Genomic DNA, 17,579 nt, shown 5'->3' on the forward strand with positions numbered 1-17,579 from the left:
AGCCCCTCCTCCCTCAGACCCAGGAGTCCAGACCCCCAGCCCCTCCTCCCTCAGACCTGGGAGTCCAGACCCCCAGCCCCTTCTCCATCAGACCCGGGAGTCCAGACTTCCAGACTTGTTCCCCGAGAATCCCAGGGAATTCAAGCCCCCATCGCCTCACTCAGACCCGGGAGTCCGGGCCTCCAACCTCGTCATCTCTCAGATCCAGAACTCCAAACCCGTAGCTTTCTCTCCCAGGATGCCCGAGTACAGACCCTGGTCCCTGAGAGCGCTGAACGAAAGCAGTTGCATGCACTACACTCCCCACCCGCCCTCAAGTAAAAGTGCAGACAGCTATACGTGATGCGCCGCAATGCCTTTTGGGAGTGGTAGTTTTCCCCAAAGCCACTCACCCCTCTCTCTGCTCCAGTTCCATGTCTCCCGCTCCGGGCGCCGCGGGTCTCAGGCCGTACAACCTCGCAAACCTCTACGTTAAGTCCTTCGCAAAACTACCTGTCCCATCAGGCTTCACGCCACGGCATCCGGGACTTAGCCGCTAAGCCTTTCGGGACTTGTAGTTCCCGGCTTCCGGCTTCGCTCCCCACCCCCTCCCCCTCCCCTCCCGAGTCCCGCCCGGCTTAAAGGCCTTGCTTTCTCGTCTCACTCCTTCCCCAGTCGTCTGAGTTGCCCCCGTCTTTATTCTCGTCTCTGCACCTTCTCGTCTGGTTAAGGCGATTCCCCGCTTAGCAGGGTTAGTCCTTGGTAGGCCGGCAGGCCGACAAGTCCCCTCTCCTCTCCTCCTTACCGCTTCTGCGCATAGCGGCAGGAGCTAATAAAGTTGTTGTTCCAAAGGCGGCCGGGAATGACGAGGGGCGGGAGCCAATCAGAGCGCGGCTTGGCCGCGACGCCGGCGCAAGACTCAGACGTCATCAGTGAGCGCCGACCGCTGTTTGGAAGCGACTTTTCCTAGAAACCGTCGTGAGAGGCGGGGAGAGGTGCGTGTGAGGGAGTCGAGGGGAGGGCGGGAGGCCGGGTTCCCGGGCCCGGGGGCGGGCGTGTGCAGGGAGAGGGGCAGCCTTGGTAGACTGGTTACGCAAAGGTCCTCTGCCCCACAGCGTCAGGGCTGTGGCGGTGTGGCGGGAGCCAGCGCTGGTCCCCGCCCGCTCAGCGCTGTGCCTGGTGCCTGGGGAGACGGGCTTAGTTAGGTAGTGATCACGTAGTCACGTAATCACGGATGCGCGGGGCGCGGCGGGGCGCACCGGGGTGGCGGGCCGCGTCCCGTGTGCAGGAGGGGCGCGGGAGGGGAACTGAGGGCTGAGGAGGGCTCGGGCAGGAGGAAGGAGTGTGAGGACTGGAGGGCGACGGGCGTCCCGGCGGCGGTGCAGCCGGAGCGGCGGGCTGGCTCGGAGCGAGCTCATCGCGGGCATAGTGAGCCGGGAAGCAAGGGGTACGGCCCCTGGTCTTGCAGAAATGTCAGCTTAACGGGGAAGACGGGCATTTGCAAATGTTAGAAATCCAGGCAGTCTTTAAGTGTTGGGATGAACGAAAGGGCTCCTAAGATGCATTAACAGCGGGTTAGGGCCTAGTCCGGGGCTCGGAGATGCACGCTGCAAGAAACTATGTTTGTGCTCCTGCCTGAGGGACGGAAAATAATACACTCAGAGACCTGGAGAAAGAGCGTGATGTGGCCGGCGTAGGGATTAGATAAGATCGTTCCCTCGTTTAGCGGGTATATTTTTCAGTACCGACTACATGCCAGACATTGAGCTAGATGATGAGGACGTGGCTGTGAACAGACAGATGTGATGCCCAGGTCTGCTGACAGTTGAGTGGGGAAACAGAGAGGACATGCAGAGATACCCAAGTCTTATATGGATGGGGAGGGGGGTATACTCTGTAAGGAAAGAGGGGCGCCTGGGTGACTCAGTCGTTAAGTGTCTGCCTTCAGCTCAGGTCGTGATCCCAGGGTCCTGGGATCGAGCCCCGCATCGGCCTCCCTGCTCAGGGAGGGAAAGGCACACGTGAGACCACACAGGTAAGTGGGAACAAAGGGGATATCGCATCCAAGGGAGAGAGGAGGGGGTGAGGGGAAACTGATCTCATACGGACACCCTCTTCACTTTCTCTGCACAAGAGAAGCTCTCTTTCCTTCATTTATTTGAGAGCGAGAGCAAGCGACCACAAGGGGGCAGGGGCAGAGGGAGAGGGAGAAACAGGCTCCCCGCTGAGCAGGGAGCCTCAGTTTTAAATTATCCATTTGAATAATTACAAGGAAACATTGAAACGGAGAGATTCTGCGTAAAGATTCTGAATCTCTTCTCTTGAAAAGAAAAAGCCTGGCACCGTACAAGCGACAATCCCACTTGCAAAGCATGTCTGCAGCTGCGCATAAACTGCGCGTTGACGTTGGCCGGGAGTTCTCTGCTCTCCCTGTTGCCCAGCCCCCAGCGTGCTACACTCCACAAATCACCCGCGCCAAAGTCTCTGTTTTTACGCTTCAAGGGAGGGTGGTGTAGAAGGGAAGGAAATGAGGAAGGGGATTTGTCTTACGGAAAACGGGAAAGAACAGGAAGGAGGACGACGGGTTTCTCATTTTGAAAAGTAAGAGCCGTGGGGAGGATGGTATGGTACCTTGCTGAGTAGTCCTTCTCGTTCTTTTCCACTTCATGGGACTCAAAGAAAAGACTCATTTTGTCCAGCATCTGAGGTATGTGAGGAGGCTGCTCATGGCCAGAGGGGATCAGCCTGGGGGCTCTAGGTGTTTTAGGCCCCGCCTGGTTGCCCTCATGGCTGGGGAGATCAGTATTTTAGGCTATCTGTCACTCATTTGGGGCTCAACAATTTTGGGGAGGGGTCTCTGTTATAGGACAAAAAAAGATCTGAGGAGAGGTCCCATCTCATTGAGGGGAGGATGTAAATTTTTTAAGGCTTGGCGGCATGAGGGGCGTGTTGTGTCTTTTCCAGTAAAGGGAGTGTGAGAAGGGTGAGTGGTGTGAGCTATGACCGGAGACCACCTGCTTCTGGGAGGTTTGTTCACGGAGCGATTCGGTAGTTATTGAGCACCTATTACGTACCAGGCACAGTTGGGCTGAAGAACAAAGCACGTGAAAACACCTGTCCTCATGGAGCCTGCATGCTTGTGGGGTCGATCCAAGAAGGACCAGGCCCTTCTGGGGGGAGAAGCCCCTCTCATTAACGAGGGGGGACCCTGCTCTCCCTCCCCATAGGCCTCGGCATGTCTCTGGCAGATGAGCTCCTGGCTGACCTTGAGGAGGCGGCAGAGGAGGAGGAAGGAGGAAGCTATGGGGAGGAAGAAGAGGAGCCAGCAATCGAGGATGTGCAGGAGGAGACGCAGCTGGATCTTTCCGGGGATTCAGTCAAGAGCATCGCCAAGCTGTGGGACAGCAAGATGGTGAGCGGGCTGTAAAGAGAAGCTGCCGGGAGGGGTGATGCGTGCGGTCGCTCTTCTTCCTCAAGAGTCCTGAGTTCCAACTCTCTGTCTTTCCTGAACAGTTCGCTGAGATCATGATGAAGATTGAGGAGTATATCAGCAAGCAGGCCAAGGCTTCAGAAGGTACCTCTCGCCTCCCACTCCCCCTCGCCCACCCAGCCCCTGGGCTCTTGTGCTGCTTGCAGCTTTGAAAGTTCTGTCTGTTGCCTCTCAGCCTTTTGGAGAGCCCTCTTTTTCTTTTCCATCCCAACTCAGTCTTCTCTCTTGAGAATACATCATGTTGTAAAACTGACACCCCTGAAGTCCGTGCTCTGTGCTGAGTGCTTGCTAGCCGCGGTAGGACTCACCCCAAGGCTGCTCAGGCTTCAGGAGTTCATGTGACTGGTTAAGGGTCTTGCCACATCTGTGAAGCACTTGTTTTATTATTTACTTCATGTTTTCTTTAGCTCAGCATACTCTTTTCCTTCAATTTACTGAAGAAGGAAAGTTGTTGCTACTGTGAGCGGAAACCTGGTGTCATTTGGTAAATGGAGAGTAACCCTAAGATGTGCAGTTACCAGATCATCAGCTTTGAGGAATGCTGGGTTGTCTCTTGAATACCCAGCCCAGCTCTGGGAGGCCGCTCCTGTTGCCACCCATTCTTCTTGACAGGGTGGAGCTCTGGGCCGGAATTTGTTGGCAGAGGGTGGTCAGAGCAGAGTCGCAGGCAGACCCGCTCTTCCTTCCTTCCTTCCTTTAAAGTTTTCGTGAGGCGCCCTGTGGAAAGCCTGTGTGGGCACTGAGTGCCCTGGGGAATCCGCTCAGGTCTCGGCTCAGAATGCTCGGGGTCTGGCGAAGCAGACAGGCCAGGTCTGGACAGTTGTGGGCGGTACCTGCTGGGTGGGGGGAGCGCGGGACACTGGAGCTGCTAGGTGGGGGCTGACCCTGCCTCAGAGGCTGGGAAGAGCTGATTGCTGAAATGGGCTTTGAAGCATGAATACACCAGGCCAAGAATAGCGGCCGTGTGCCCTGGGAGAGGGAGCTGTGTGTGCGAAGCCTCAGACCTCTGGAGTGGCAGAGGTGGCAGAAGAAAGTGCTAGATCCTGTGGGGTTTTGAGCACAAGGCCAGGGAGCTTCTCTACCGGGAGAGCTGTGGGGAACGGAGGATGTCGGGTCAGGCTCTGGGTTCAGGCAGACGTGATCTCACCTGGTGTGTGGTCGGGGAAGCGGACACGGGACATCTCCAGTCTGGGTGGCGGCTGTGTCTACTGGATGTGGCCAGAGTGCCTTGGGAGCACAGAGGAGACCTCTGAGCCTCCTGAAAGGAGGGAAGGATCCCGAGGTGCCTCTGAGTCTTCAGGACACAGAGACATTTGAGCCATCGGGGTTAAGAATGCGGACCCCAGGGACGCCTGGGTGGCTCAGATGGTTAAGCATCTGCCTTCGGCTCAGGTCATGATCTCGGGGTCCTGGGATCGAGCCCCACATCGCTTCTCCCTCTGCCTGCCACTTCCCCTGCTGGTACTCTTCCTCTCCCTCTCTCCGCAAATAAATAAATAAAATCTTAAAAAAAAAAAAAAAAAGAGGACCCCGGGGCCAGATCTCAGCTCTGCCGTCTGCATCAGGCCACGTGCCTCCGTTTCTCTTTCTGCGTCACTGGTCTCGTGCAATGCCAGCCTCCCTGGGTGGTTGTGGGAAAACAGGGCAATACCTGGGAGGCTCCAGGAGCAGTGGCCCACATGGTACGTCCTGTGTGTCGGCCGCTGCGCCTACGGCTTGTGATGACGTCCTCAGTGTCGTCGCCGTCGTCATGATCGTTACAACCTGGGGAGGAACTTCAGAAACAGGTGTGAGGAAGGGACGTGCCAGGGAGGGGAACAGTGTATGCAGAGGCCCAGAGGAGAGTGAAGCGGCCCTGAGTGCTCGGGCGCTGCAGCCGGTCCTTCCTGGCTGGCCTGTGTAAGACAGAGGCGTCTCGAGAGGGTGGGGCTGGGATGGTGCAGAGGCCAGACCGCGGAGCCCGACAGTCGGCACATACCCAACCAGGCGCTGTTCTGGGCACTGGGGGCATAGCTGTGGGCGACATACGCGGTCCCCGTCCTCACGGGGCTTCCCGTCTGGGGAGCTTGACCCTCAGCGTCGGTGGTGTGGGGAGCCCCTGGAGGGGTTAGTCCCGGAGCGAGATGGGGTCATATGTGGCCTGGCCTGGAGGGAGAGAGATGGCAGGTGGGCTGACATGTAAGCCCACCTCTAGGCTTTCTCCTTGGCGCCCACCTCCCCTCCAGCCACACCCCGCTGCCCCGTGACTCCCCCAGCTGTGGGAGCCTAGACACACGCCCACCCACCCAGGCTGGTTTGTCATCCTCACAGTGATGGGACCAGTTGAGGCGGCCCCCGAATACCGGGTCATCGTGGATGCGAACAACCTGACCGTGGAGATCGAGAACGAACTGAGTGAGTGCTGGGAAGGCGAGCAGAGACGGCTCTGCCTGGTGTCCCTCACACCCTCCTCCCCCGTCCCCAAGGAGGGGACAGGCAGGATCCCGCTGGCCTTCCCCCAAACTCCTCATACTAGTTCAAGTCCAGGGTCAGCTGCTGTAACAGAGTGGCTTAAATAAGAAGGAAGAGTGCTTTCCTCTAATGTGAGAGTCTGGATGAGGCGCTTTCTATCTTGGTGACTTGCTGCATGTGTCAGGGTACAAAGTGACTGTCAGCCTCTAGTCATCACCTCCACATCCCTGCTAGCAAAACGGGAAAGAAGAGGAGGGCACAGTTCTTTAAGGGAGTGACCTGGAAATTGCAAGTGTCACTTGAGAACACATCTCGTAGACCAGAACAAACTCACGTGGCCACATCCAGCCGTACGGGCAGCAGGGAAACACAGCTTTTTTGCTGCATGTCTATGAGCCCAGCTGATTGGGGTTCAGTTACTAAAGGGGTTCGGTTACTAAAAGAGGAAGGGGAGATGGGTGCTGGGGACAGCCAGCAGAGTCTGCCTGCCCACTCATCAGATATCTGTTCTCCCCGTGTGCCTTAGACATCATCCATAAGTTCATCCGGGATAAGTACTCAAAGCGCTTCCCTGAGCTGGAGTCCTTGGTCCCCAACGCACTGGATTACATCCGCACAGTCAAGGTGAGTGGAGAGAGGTCAGGACTCGGGAGGAACCGAGTCCCCTTGATGGCCCCTCGTGTGAAGGCGGCGGGGGTGGGGGGGTGGGGGGGTGGCAGGGAGCAGGTGAATGACCCGGAGTGAGGATGCCCGAGTCTCAGCTGCCTTCCTTGTTCTCTTGAGGCCTGGAGATACTGGAGGAGGATGAGTGGTGGTTCAGCTGCTCCAGGCTTTCCAGCAAGAAAGGGATGGAGCCTGGAAAGGATGTTCTCAGGGCTCTTCTGCCCCACCTCCGATCCTGCTGCTTCCCTGGATGGGTCTCCCAGGAGGGGCTGGGGGCTGCTCGAGGCCGAGAAAGCAGGGAGGGAGATGAGGGGGTCCCTCATGCCGCTAACAGTGGTTGGACCGGGTGGCATTTGAGTCGAGATCTGAAGGTTGACGCAGGGGCAGCCGTGCAGAGATTTGGGGGAAGAAGTCATGAGTATCGAGACCCTGAGATGGTCACCAGCCCTGGTGTGTTCAGAAAGGAGGAAGTGAGGGGCAAAGTTGATGAGTTTGGGTCCCATGTGACCTCCAAGGCTTTGGGCCTTCTGGGAAAGTCATGAGAGGGTCAGGTGCTAGTGAGGGTGGGGACAGTAGTGAGGAGTCTCCTGGTGAGGCCAGGAGGCGAGGATGGTGGCAGGGGGCGTACTCGCAGGGAAGTGGTGTGGTCAGATTTGCGCCCTGCGTTGGTGCAGGCAGCGGGTCTACCCGGGTCCAGTTCTGGACCAGCCGTGCAGGGCAGATGCTGCCGATGCTCTGAGCGGTGAAGTCCCCAGCACTGGGAGGAGGCGGGCACCCTGTGTACAGACGTCAGCTGTCCCCGAGTCTCTGTGCCTCCCCTCTCTTGCCTTCTTGCCCCCAGGAGCTGGGTAACAGCCTGGACAAGTGCAAGAACAACGAGAACCTCCAGCAGATCCTGACCAACGCCACCATCATGGTCGTCAGCGTGACCGCCTCCACCACGCAGGGGTGTGTGCACAGGGGGAGAAGTCACTGGGGCCCTCTCGGGCCCATCTAATTGCAGATGAGGATCTTGGGGTCCCCATGGCCCAGGTGTCCGTCTCAGGAGGACAGTTCATTTCTGTTCCACACGTGTGTGATAAGGGCCTGCTGTAAGCCAGGCACCGTGCTGGGCCCAGGATGCTCAGTCAGTGAGGAGCCTGTAGGCAGGAGCGGTGAGGCAGAGGGCAGACCTGTAGCGGAAGCGTTTTTCTCTGGCGTGTTGTCCCTCACTGGAATGAAAATGTCTGCGAAGGCAGGGACTTCATGTTGGCCCCTTGGTCTGCACCTTTCCCTCTGGTATCTGTGCCTAAGAGGAAGGAATGTCTGTAACCCCAGAGCAAAGTCCTGTGGAGTGGAGACCTCCCTTGGGCTGCTATTCTGTTCATCGAGTAAATGCTGACCAACACCAGGCACTGTTCTGAGGGCAGATTAGAGAACTCAGCAAAGCAGAGTCTGCCTGCCCTGCCCTGCCCTGCCCAAGCTCCCATCTGGGAGGAAGCAGGTGCACACACAGGTCGAAGGCTGGAGGGCGAGTGTTGGAGTGCAGGCGGGGTGCCGAGGGGCATGGAGCGCAAGAGGAGGGGCACCTGTCCTACTGGGCCAGGTGGCTTCCTGGAGGAGGTGACGACTCAGCCTCAGGCAGGGACCAAGCTCTGTAGTGGGACCACAAGTGGGCTCTTAGCTTGCCCCTGCTGGGGGCAGCCTTGAGCATCAGCCCACTGGGCTTTGGTTGCAGGGGCCTCCGGCCGGCCCCGTGATCCCTCCTCTGTGCGCCTTACAGCGCAGATGGGGTGAAGGAGGGAGGGGCATGGCTGGGTTTGGTTACCAGCACTGTGGCTTCAGGCCAGTCCCCTTCACCATCTGGCCCTCGGGTCCCCCCTCTGTAAAACGACAGTGATAACATCCCCCTTTGCGGCTTCAGGCCACAAGTACTTGCCCAGCATCTTCCATGCTGCTGAGAGTCAGACGAGTGTGGGTCCCTCCAGGGCCAGCTGGTCCTGCACCAGAAGGGGGCGGGACATGGAGAGGCCATAAATAGGCACAGTTGGTCGCAGCTGGTGACAGTGGGCCTCGGTGGCCGGCAAGGCTGAGACCTGAAGGATGAGGAGGTGCTGACGGGGGCACATGGGCAAAGGCTTCGACGCCAGCTCGCACCTGGCAGAGACCGGCGTGGGCAGGCAAGGCCCCAGTCCAGGCGGCAAGCGCCGTGCCCACCCAGAACTAGGATTCCCACAGCCCTCGCTTCCAGGCCTCAGGGCCGATGGGACACACGTGTATACGGACGTGCACACAGCTGGGGGGACATGGGCTTCCGTGCTGGTCAGAGAGTCTACGCCGGAGGGGCCGGCGTCCGACCCATACCCCTTCACATCCTTCCCCACTGCAGGCAGCAGCTGTCGGAGGAGGGGCTGGAGCGGCTGGAGGAGGCCTGCGACATGGCGCTAGAGCTGAACGCCTCCAAGCACCGCATCTACGAGTACGTGGAGTCTCGGATGTCCTTCATCGCGCCCAACCTCTCCATCATCATCGGGGCGTCCACGGCCGCCAAGATCATGGGTGAGGCCCGGGGGCAGAGTGGGGACAGAGGGCCGTCCTTGGATAGGGCGCCCTTGGGGAAGCCTCATCCCTCCTGTCTAAGACGGAGCCTTTGGCCCAGGGCCCCAGCACCCTGTCCCCCTTGCCCTCGCCCCGTCCTCCCTCCTGGAGGTCACAGAGGTCAGCCACCCTGCTTTTCCTGCAGCACAGGGACGGGATGGTAGCCCTGAGCCGGGCTGGACTGGACAGGCTGGAGAGGGAGGTAGCACGGCTGCTGGAGAGCCTGGCCCCGCTTGGCCAGCACGTCCCGGCAGCTCCCAGCTCTGCGCAGACGCCTGGGCTGCTGGCCCCAGCAGCGTCGGCTCTCAGGACCGCGTCTCATCCGCGAGATGGGGGCTGCAGTCCTGACGATGCGTTAGGACTGAGGGTGGGCCCTCCTCCTCCACCCCCTGCAGTCTCAGCGCCCTCTTGGGCTCCTCGCCCCTTCAGCCGAGAGACTCTTCGGGGGAGTTCGATGAACCAGCTGTGCTGGGTTGTTCGGGCTGCCCTAACCAAGTACCACAGACGGGCGGCGGGCAGCAGGGGACTTAGACACTGAGGTTCACTGTCACACAGTCCTGGAGGCTGGGAGTCCGGGAGCAGCCGGTCAGCAGGCTGGGCCCCGCAGAGGCCTCTCTCCTTGGCTTGTAGGTGGCCGTCTGTGGCCTCATCTCTTCTTACGAGGACACCGGTCGTACTGGATCAGGGCCCCTCCGATGACGTCCTTCCACTTTAATCACCTCTTTCAAGGCCCATTTCCCAACACAGTCCCGTTCTGCGGTCCTGGGGGGTAGGGCTCCGACGTAGGAATGGCGGGAGATCCAGTCCAGGCCCCAGCACAGCCCTGGGTGGCAGGTGCGTGCAGAGTTGCAGGGTAGAAAAAAGCAGTGGTTTCAGGGCAAGATAATCTCAAGTGTGGGTCTTCCTTCCCCCCTCACTGACCTCACGTCTTTGGGCAGGTGACGTCGTGTGCCTCGGTTTCCCCAGTGGTGATAGGGCTTTGCTACTGTCCTGAGACTGCTGGGCTGAAATCAGGGTGTCGGCCAGTTCCTGCGTTCCTTTATATTTACGGAGCTTCTAGGAAGGAATCCGTTCTGGCCTTCTCCAGCTCCCAGAGGCCGCCTGCATCCCCCAACTTAAAGTCTCCTGTCTCACCTCCCTGTGACTCCCCTTTCTCTTGCACTTACCCCGTCTCAAGATCCTTCGCGTGTCCACATCTGCAGAGGGTCGCAGGTTGCGGGGATTGTGATGTCAGTGTGTGGGGGCCGTTCTCGCACACGGGTTGCGGTGCCTGTGCGGGAGGTGTGTGTTTGATGAAACAGTAGACCTAGTCCCAGCGCAGGGCCTGGCGCACAGCAGACCCCCATCAGAGAGGCCTTTTTACCTGCAGCCCCTCTTCCCCGGGCCTGCAGACGTGCTCACGCGAGCCCAGCGGTGACTGACGGCAGCCCCGTCCTCAGGGCGTCCCCGCTGTGGAGGCAGCTGGTGTGAGACGCACAGAGCAGGGGCCGTGTGGCTCTGCAGACTCGGGGGACACGTTCCTGTTGGGTCGTCTCCTCGCTGTGTGTCCTCAGGCAGGTGGTTTCACCTCTCTGAGCCGCCTCTGAATCCTCCCTCCGAAACGGGATTCGTCAGCCCTCTGGGGCAGGGCCAGCTCAGGAATTCAACCAGAAATTCACACAGAGACACACAGCACGCAGTGAGCCCCCAGGCAAACACCCTGGGCTGCTCTTGACATCCTCCCTCTGTCCCTCCTTCCTTCCCTCCCTCCCTCCTGTTGCAGGGGTGGCTGGGGGCCTGACCAACCTTTCCAAGATGCCTGCCTGCAACATCATGCTGCTTGGGGCCCAGCGAAAGACGCTGTCCGGCTTCTCGTCCACGTCTGTGCTGCCCCACACCGGTTACATCTACCACAGCGACATTGTGCAGTCGCTGCCCCCGGTGAGTCGTCGCCCCCCACCCCCACCCCCGTACCTGGCACGTGGCTCCCCGTGGAGCCTTCTGCCGAGCCAGGCGCAGCCTTGTCCAGAGAGCAAGTAGCCCCCTCTGTGCCTCAGTTCCCATTGGTCCTAGCTAATGACCGTGGTCAGGAGCTCAGAGAACAGGGTCACGTGGGGCATCGGAACAAGGACCCTGGAGCACATGTGCTGGGGTTGGGGTTCTAGAGCTGCACTTGACAACTGGGCAGGAGGCGGGAGCTCTGTGCCTCAGTGTCCCTGTCTGTAAAGCGGGGAGAATGGGATCTGCTTCATGGGGTTGGATTAAGATTAGGATTCCTATATGTGAAACTCTTTCAGGTCTCACTTGTACGTAACAAGTGACGTCAGCATTAGCTTACAAGTGCAGGAGTCCCCAAACCATTCTCAGGTTCAGTAACCCACTAGAGGGACGTACAGACTCCAAGCTGACCCACTCAGGTTATGGTGTGTCGTTGTGAAAGGACAGACTCACATCAGCCACGGAAGGAAGTGTGTGGGGCAGGGGCCAGAGTTGCCAGCCACTGCTGTTCCAGTCCTCCTCTCCCTGTCAGGACACATCACTCGTGGCCTCCATACGTGACAGCCTGCAGGGGGACCCGCCCCCAGGGAAGCCCAGCTGAGCCTCGAAGTTCAGAGTCTGCACTGGGGCTCAGTTGTGCAGATGTGACCAGGTAGCCCAGGTGGCTGATCTGGGCTCCACGTTGAGACCCTGTAACCCAAAGACCCCCACCCTCAACCCCATGGTTGGTCTCTGCCTTGTCCGAGGCCCCCCAGGCCAGCAGAGATCACCACCCGGGGGGTGAGGGCCGAGGGCGGACCTCTTAGGGCAAGGTTACATGCAGTCACTGCTAACTTCGTTATCGTTATCAGTTAGATGTGGGGCTGGGGGTTACGTGTACCGTCTTGGTGTGTCTCAGAACGTGGGCCACCGTCCTTTCTGAAACACAGATGGATGTTTTCTATCTTAATGATTGTTTTTGGCACGTGATGGTGTTCCACCTGCAGTAATGCATCTCTCTGCGCAAACGGGTTCGAGTTGTTAATAAGCTGGTGGAAAGAAAACCGTGACAGTGATGGTCTGTTGCCGTAACACACTATTGCGGTAACACGTAGTGGGAATGGTGAGCCGCTGACCGGCAGAAAGTGAGCCGGTGGCGGCTGCAGTTTGGGGAATGCTCGGTGCTGGCCAAGGAAGCCTCCTATGGACTCTGCCCCCTCTCTGCTGCTTCAGGATCTCCGGCGGAAAGCGGCCCGGCTGGTGGCCGCCAAGTGCACGCTGGCAGCTCGCGTGGACAGTTTCCACGAGAGCACGGAAGGGAAGGTGAGGCGTGGGCAGGCGTCCGTCTGTGTGGGTCTGTCTCCTCTACCAGCCTTGTCATTGTTCAGTTTACCTCTGTCTTCTTGGCAGCCTTGATCCATGAAAGTGGGTGTGTTTTCTATCTCGTCTATTGGCGTCCAGACACCCAGCCTGGCACAGCGTTCAGGGCTTCGTCTCTCTCTCTCTTTCTTCCTCTTCCTCTCTCTCGACCACTGGTTAGGGTGCTGGGGGGACAGCTGTGAGCCACTCAGACCGAAGCCCTGCCTCTGTGGCATTCACGTTCTGGCAGGGGAGGCGGGGGCGGTGAGACGAGACATCTGTGGTGTGTCCAGGGGTGCTACGTAAATGCTGAGGTAGGGTCAGACGGTGCTGGGCTGGCGAGGGAGGGAGGGTGCTGGTTTAACCAGGACATCAGGGGGGCTTCTCTGAAAAGGTGACGGTTTAGCGTGCACCCAAGTGAAGCTAGCAAGCAGGTCAAGTGAGTGCTTGGGGGAAGAGTCCCAGGAAGAGGAAATGGCCAGCGCAAAGGCCCTGAGCCTGGCACACAGCAAGCTAGGGAGAGGAGGCCGTGGGACGGGGCAGGTCATGCAGAGCCTGTGTGCCCTGGAGAGACCTTGGTGCAGCAGAGGTGCTGAGGGGGGCTGATTTGGGGTCTTTCCTGAAGGAAGAGCCTGGTGGGGCCGAGACCACAGAGGTGAGGCTCCCAGGTGACCCCCTCTGCCCACCTGTGCAGGCCAAGGCCGAAGGTTGGGGAGGAGACGCAGGCATTGGGTTTGGCCCTGTTGCATTTGGGGGGCTGCTCGCATCCTCCGTCAGGGAGACAGTTATGTGAGGGGTGCAGGGAGAGGTCTGAGTCTGAGGTGGGACTAAACCCTGACAGAGGATAGGCCCCCCAGGCCTGGGGACAGGCGCTGCGCTCAGGCTGATGGCCAGGCAGGGCCCTGAGGGGACCCTCCTGCCCTCCCCAGGTGGGCTATGAACTGAAGGATGAGATCGAGCGGAAGTTTGACAAGTGGCAGGAGCCGCCGCCTGTGAAGCAGGTGAAGCCACTGCCTGCCCCCCTCGACGGACAGCGCAAGAAGCGAGGCGGCCGCAGGTGGGCCCTGGGGGCCGGCGGGCTTGGGAAGGGAAGGGAGGGGCTCCTGCCCCCAGCTGACCCCCGGCGCCCATCCCCAGGTACCGCAAGATGAAGGAGCGCCTGGGACTGACCGAGATCCGGAAGCAGGCCAACCGCATGAGCTTCGGAGAGGTTACGCCCTTAACCCTGAGGCCCCTTTCGCATTTCTTCTTCTCTGTGCTGGGGCACCACCCACCTCCAGTCTCTCCCCCACATCCGTGCACCCCAAAGGGACCAGCGTAGCACTCAGTGCTGGCCCCATCCCTCCCCAGCCTTGCCGTCCTGTACACGCCCTTCCCCAGGCTTCACCTCTGCCAGTCTCACTGTCTGAGCATCATCCTGCGGTCCTGCGAGAACTAACTCAAATGTCCTTTCGTCAGCGAGCCCAGTTTTGGTTGTTGGCCCCGCACACACACAGACCCACACGCAGCCCCTCTCAGCTGTAAGCTCAGGGAGCGGTAACAGGCCTGCGCTCCTCACCGGGCCCAGCAGGCACCTGAATCGGGTGAATGCCTGGGCATCTGGCTGATGGACGGTGGCCAACTCTGGGATACCTTCCCTCCCACCAGATTGAGGAGGACGCCTACCAAGAGGACCTGGGCTTCAGCCTGGGCCATCTGGGCAAATCGGGGAGCGGGCGTGTGCGGCAGACTCAGGTGAACGAGGCCACCAAAGCCAGGATCTCCAAGACGCTGCAGGTATGGGCCTGGCTGGGTGGGGCCGGGGGTGAGGGAGCTCTGCTGGGAGAGCCCGGGCCCAGCCCAGACATCCCGTCCCCGCCTCCCCCCACAGCGGACGCTGCAGAAGCAGAGTGTGGTGTACGGCGGGAAGTCCACCATCCGTGACCGCTCCTCGGGGACCGCCTCCAGTGTGGCCTTCACCCCACTCCAGGTACTGTGCGCTGGAGTCGGGAGGCCCGGTTCTGCGCTGGCTCCGCTCCCAGCTCTCTGCGTGGCCCTGGGCGAGCCCCTTCCTCTCCCTGGGCTCCAGCTTCTTAGCCTGGGAAGCGGGCACATGACGGAGCTCCTCACGGGGCTGTTGTGGACAGTGTATCAGGGATGCCCCTGGAAGGCAGAGCGTGGTTCCTGGTGCTCAGGCTCGTGGGGCAGAAGGGAAACCGTCGTGCCTGCAAGCACAGCTGGCTTTAGGATTGGGCTGGGACTGCAGGTGACCACTTCCTCCCTGTGACCTCGAGCCGGCTCAGCCCACCCTAGGTGCTAGGTGGTGGGGGCCACCTCAGGGCTCCACGTAAGGAAGTTCATAGCTAGCTGGCTGGGACCCAGCCACCGAGGCACCGGATGGAGCCACCGCACCTGTCCACCTCGGCTCACCCACACAAGAGGGCCAGCGTGTCCCACGGCATCGTGCCGAGTAACTGAACTCATTTGCTCTGTCAGCGAGGGTGTACTGAGCCCCCGAGTGCCGAGCGCTGCTGCAGGCGCCGGGGATAGAGCCCCAGGCACGAACAGTAAGCCTTGCTCTCACGGAGCTCATGGCGTGGCGGGGTCAGATAGGTATGGTAGAGCGCCTGCCGGAGAGTGCAAAGTGCAGGGAGGGAAGGGGGAGAGGGAGTGAGGTGTTGGGTTGGAGCCGCCCAGGGAGGCCTCAGCGAGGAGGTGAGAATTACCCGTGGAAGATACTGGCAATGGTGCCAGCCAGTGTGGGGCCCCCAGAGCTGGTCCCTGTGTCACCAGAGGGTTGATATGGTTTGCACTAGGGCCGCAGGCGAGCCACTTAGCTCTGTGACTTGGTTTCCTTGGTTGGCTGTTCTGAAACATTGCTGTTTTTAAAATCACCTGGAGGACTTGTTAAAAATTCAGATGCTTAGGTCCTCCCCACTCTTCCCCCATCTCAGACCCCCAGAGTCAGAATCTCCCCAGGTTTGGGGTGGGGGTGGTTTGGTGACTGGTAAACTGTTCTCATGTCTACCTGGAGCCCGAGGACCATTGAGAAGGGTCTCCTGGACATTTCACACTTCTCTTACTTGGGTGGGGGGCCTTGTCAGGGGCCAGCCCATCTCCCCACCCCCTCATCACCTCCCTCACCTGCCCAGGGCCTGGAAATTGTGAACCCGCAAGCAGCCGAGAAGAAGGTGGCTGAGGCCAACCAGAAGTATTTCTCCAGCATGGCCGAGTTCCTCAAAGTCAAGGGCGAGAAGAGCGGCATCATGTCCACCTGAGGCACTGCGCCCTGGGCGGCTGCCCCTGAAGCTGCACAGGCCCCACCCTTCTGAAGGGATCGGGGTCAGGATAGGGCTGGGAGGTTCCGTCCTCAGCCTGGTGCCAGGACTGTCCGGGGAGGCTCGGGAGGAGGCCCAGCCCCCCAAGCACCAAGATCGCTCCCCATTGCAGGGGGGCAGAGCCAGTCTTCACCATGCCTCATCTTTTGTATTTTAACTAGGAAGGGAGATACTTTTGGAAAAAGTGCCATTAAAAGCACATTATCAGGTTCTGTTCCTGGGGAGTGGTTATTTGCCAAACACATGTGTGACTGAGCTGTGGGGTATGGGGGCACAGATCCAGGTGGTGTCTGGGCCCATCCCTGGCCTTTCTCTTCCCTGTCATGGATCCCAGGAAGAGCAGAGCCCTCTGTGTCTCCAATCCACCTGGAGAACGTCAGTCGTTCTGACAAGGGATGTGGCCGCTGAAAGCCCCAGCCTTGCGAACAGGCCAGCCTGCGTGGCTGTGGTGTCAGGTGAGTGGCCTCGCCTTTCCAAGCCTCCACCCCTAACACCGAGGGCCACCTGTGAGGATGGGAAAGGTGCCCGGGACGTGCCTAGCGTTGGGCTCCCTGCCCACCCTGCTGTGCCAAGCCCTGATGGGGCTGAGCAGACAGGCTCCCTGCCGGCCAGGACGCAGTGTTCTCAGAGTTCCTCCCAGGTCAGTCTGTCCTGGAACTGGGGCTCAGCCAAGGTCCCCTTCACTTTGGCTGGAAGGTGCAGGCTGAGGGCACGCAGCCTGCAGGCAGGTGGGGACAAGGCTGTGGGCAGGGGCCGTCCCTGGGGCTACCCTGCAAGCACTAGTTAAGGAAGACGCCACCTGGGGGCCCATGTACTGTGCTCTGGAGCTGGGCTTCACAGTGCGCTGGGGAGGGAGCCCTGGTCACTGACCTGTGAGGTCAGTCAGTGCCCCTCTTAGTAACCCAGGAGGTGGGTGCACAACCCACCCTGTAGGAAGGGGATGCCTCCTACCTCTGCCCGTCTCCCACCCTCCAGTTCACACTTTCTCCCTGGGGCTCTGGCTGGCTGGGTCCTGTCTGACATATCTCCTCAGTTCCTCTTTCTGGGCCGCCCCTGCCATACTTGCTCCAAGTATGTCTCCGTTCAGGGCTCACTCTGTGGACCTCAGCAGCTCTCTGAATCTCTCCCCTCACATCACATTCCTTCTAATGGCTACACTGCCCCAGGTCACTGAACTCAGTTTCCCCAGCTTTATCCCTAAGCCTTTAGATCAGCCCTGTTGAAAAGTGACGAACTTGGCTGATCTCTGCTGCTGAGTCTGCCGGGGAAGGGTGCTCTGTCTGTCCCTCTTCAGAACCTCCACCTCCCTGGCCGGAGTCAGAAGGGATCTGACTCACCTCGTGCTGCAGTCCTGCAGAATCTTAGAACAGAGATGCTCAAAGCTTAGAATGCTTCAGAATTACCTGGGTGGCTTGTTAAAACCAGGGTTGCAGGGCCCAGGGTTTCTGCTTCAGTTGGTCTAGGGTGGGAACTCAAAAGTGTACATTTCTAGTAAGTTCCCAGGTGATGTTTTGGCTGCTGATTGATAACCTCACTTTGAGAACCACTTCTAGAAAATTCTCTATCAGATGAGCTGCATGTTGGAATCATCTCAGTAGATTTAAAAATTACTGCCTGGTTCCCATCCCCAGAAATTCAGATTTTAGTGGTCTAGGGTAAAAGACTCAGTATCTGGATTTTTTTCTTTCAAGCCACCCAGGTGAGTCTAATGTGCGGCCAAGTTTGAGAACCATTGCTCTGAATCCTTGTTACTCAAAGTGCCAACTGTGGAGCATCAGCATCACCTG

At 59.4% G+C, this 17,579-nt stretch overlaps 1 protein-coding gene across 2 annotated transcripts; it reads left to right on the forward strand.

The window, feature by feature from the left end:
- Positions 1 to 851: 851 nt before the first annotated feature.
- On the forward strand, positions 852 to 16,008 carry PRPF31 (pre-mRNA processing factor 31). Of its 2 annotated transcripts, XM_031038084.2 has the most exons (15): positions 918 to 974; positions 1,928 to 2,014; positions 3,207 to 3,391; positions 3,493 to 3,553; positions 5,780 to 5,863; positions 6,447 to 6,544; positions 7,425 to 7,531; positions 8,952 to 9,121; positions 10,923 to 11,080; positions 12,350 to 12,439; positions 13,405 to 13,532; positions 13,613 to 13,685; positions 14,123 to 14,251; positions 14,346 to 14,444; positions 15,607 to 16,008. In XM_031038084.2, exons 3-15 carry the CDS (start codon positions 3,215 to 3,217, stop codon positions 15,730 to 15,732), a joined length of 1,500 nt encoding a protein of 499 aa, XP_030893944.1. In that variant the 5' UTR covers positions 918 to 974; positions 1,928 to 2,014; positions 3,207 to 3,214; the 3' UTR covers positions 15,733 to 16,008. The 2 variants fall into 2 exon arrangements, with proteins under 2 accessions (XP_006742479.1, XP_030893944.1); XM_006742416.3 differs by lacking the exon at positions 1,928 to 2,014 and having other exon boundaries at positions 852 to 974.
- Positions 16,009 to 17,579: the final 1,571 nt, after the last annotated feature.

The sequence above is a fragment of the Leptonychotes weddellii genome, chromosome 16, assembly GCF_054177405.1.
Source record: "Leptonychotes weddellii isolate Sample4059 chromosome 16, ASM5417740v2, whole genome shotgun sequence".
NCBI classification, from domain to species: Eukaryota; Metazoa; Chordata; class Mammalia; order Carnivora; family Phocidae; genus Leptonychotes; species Leptonychotes weddellii.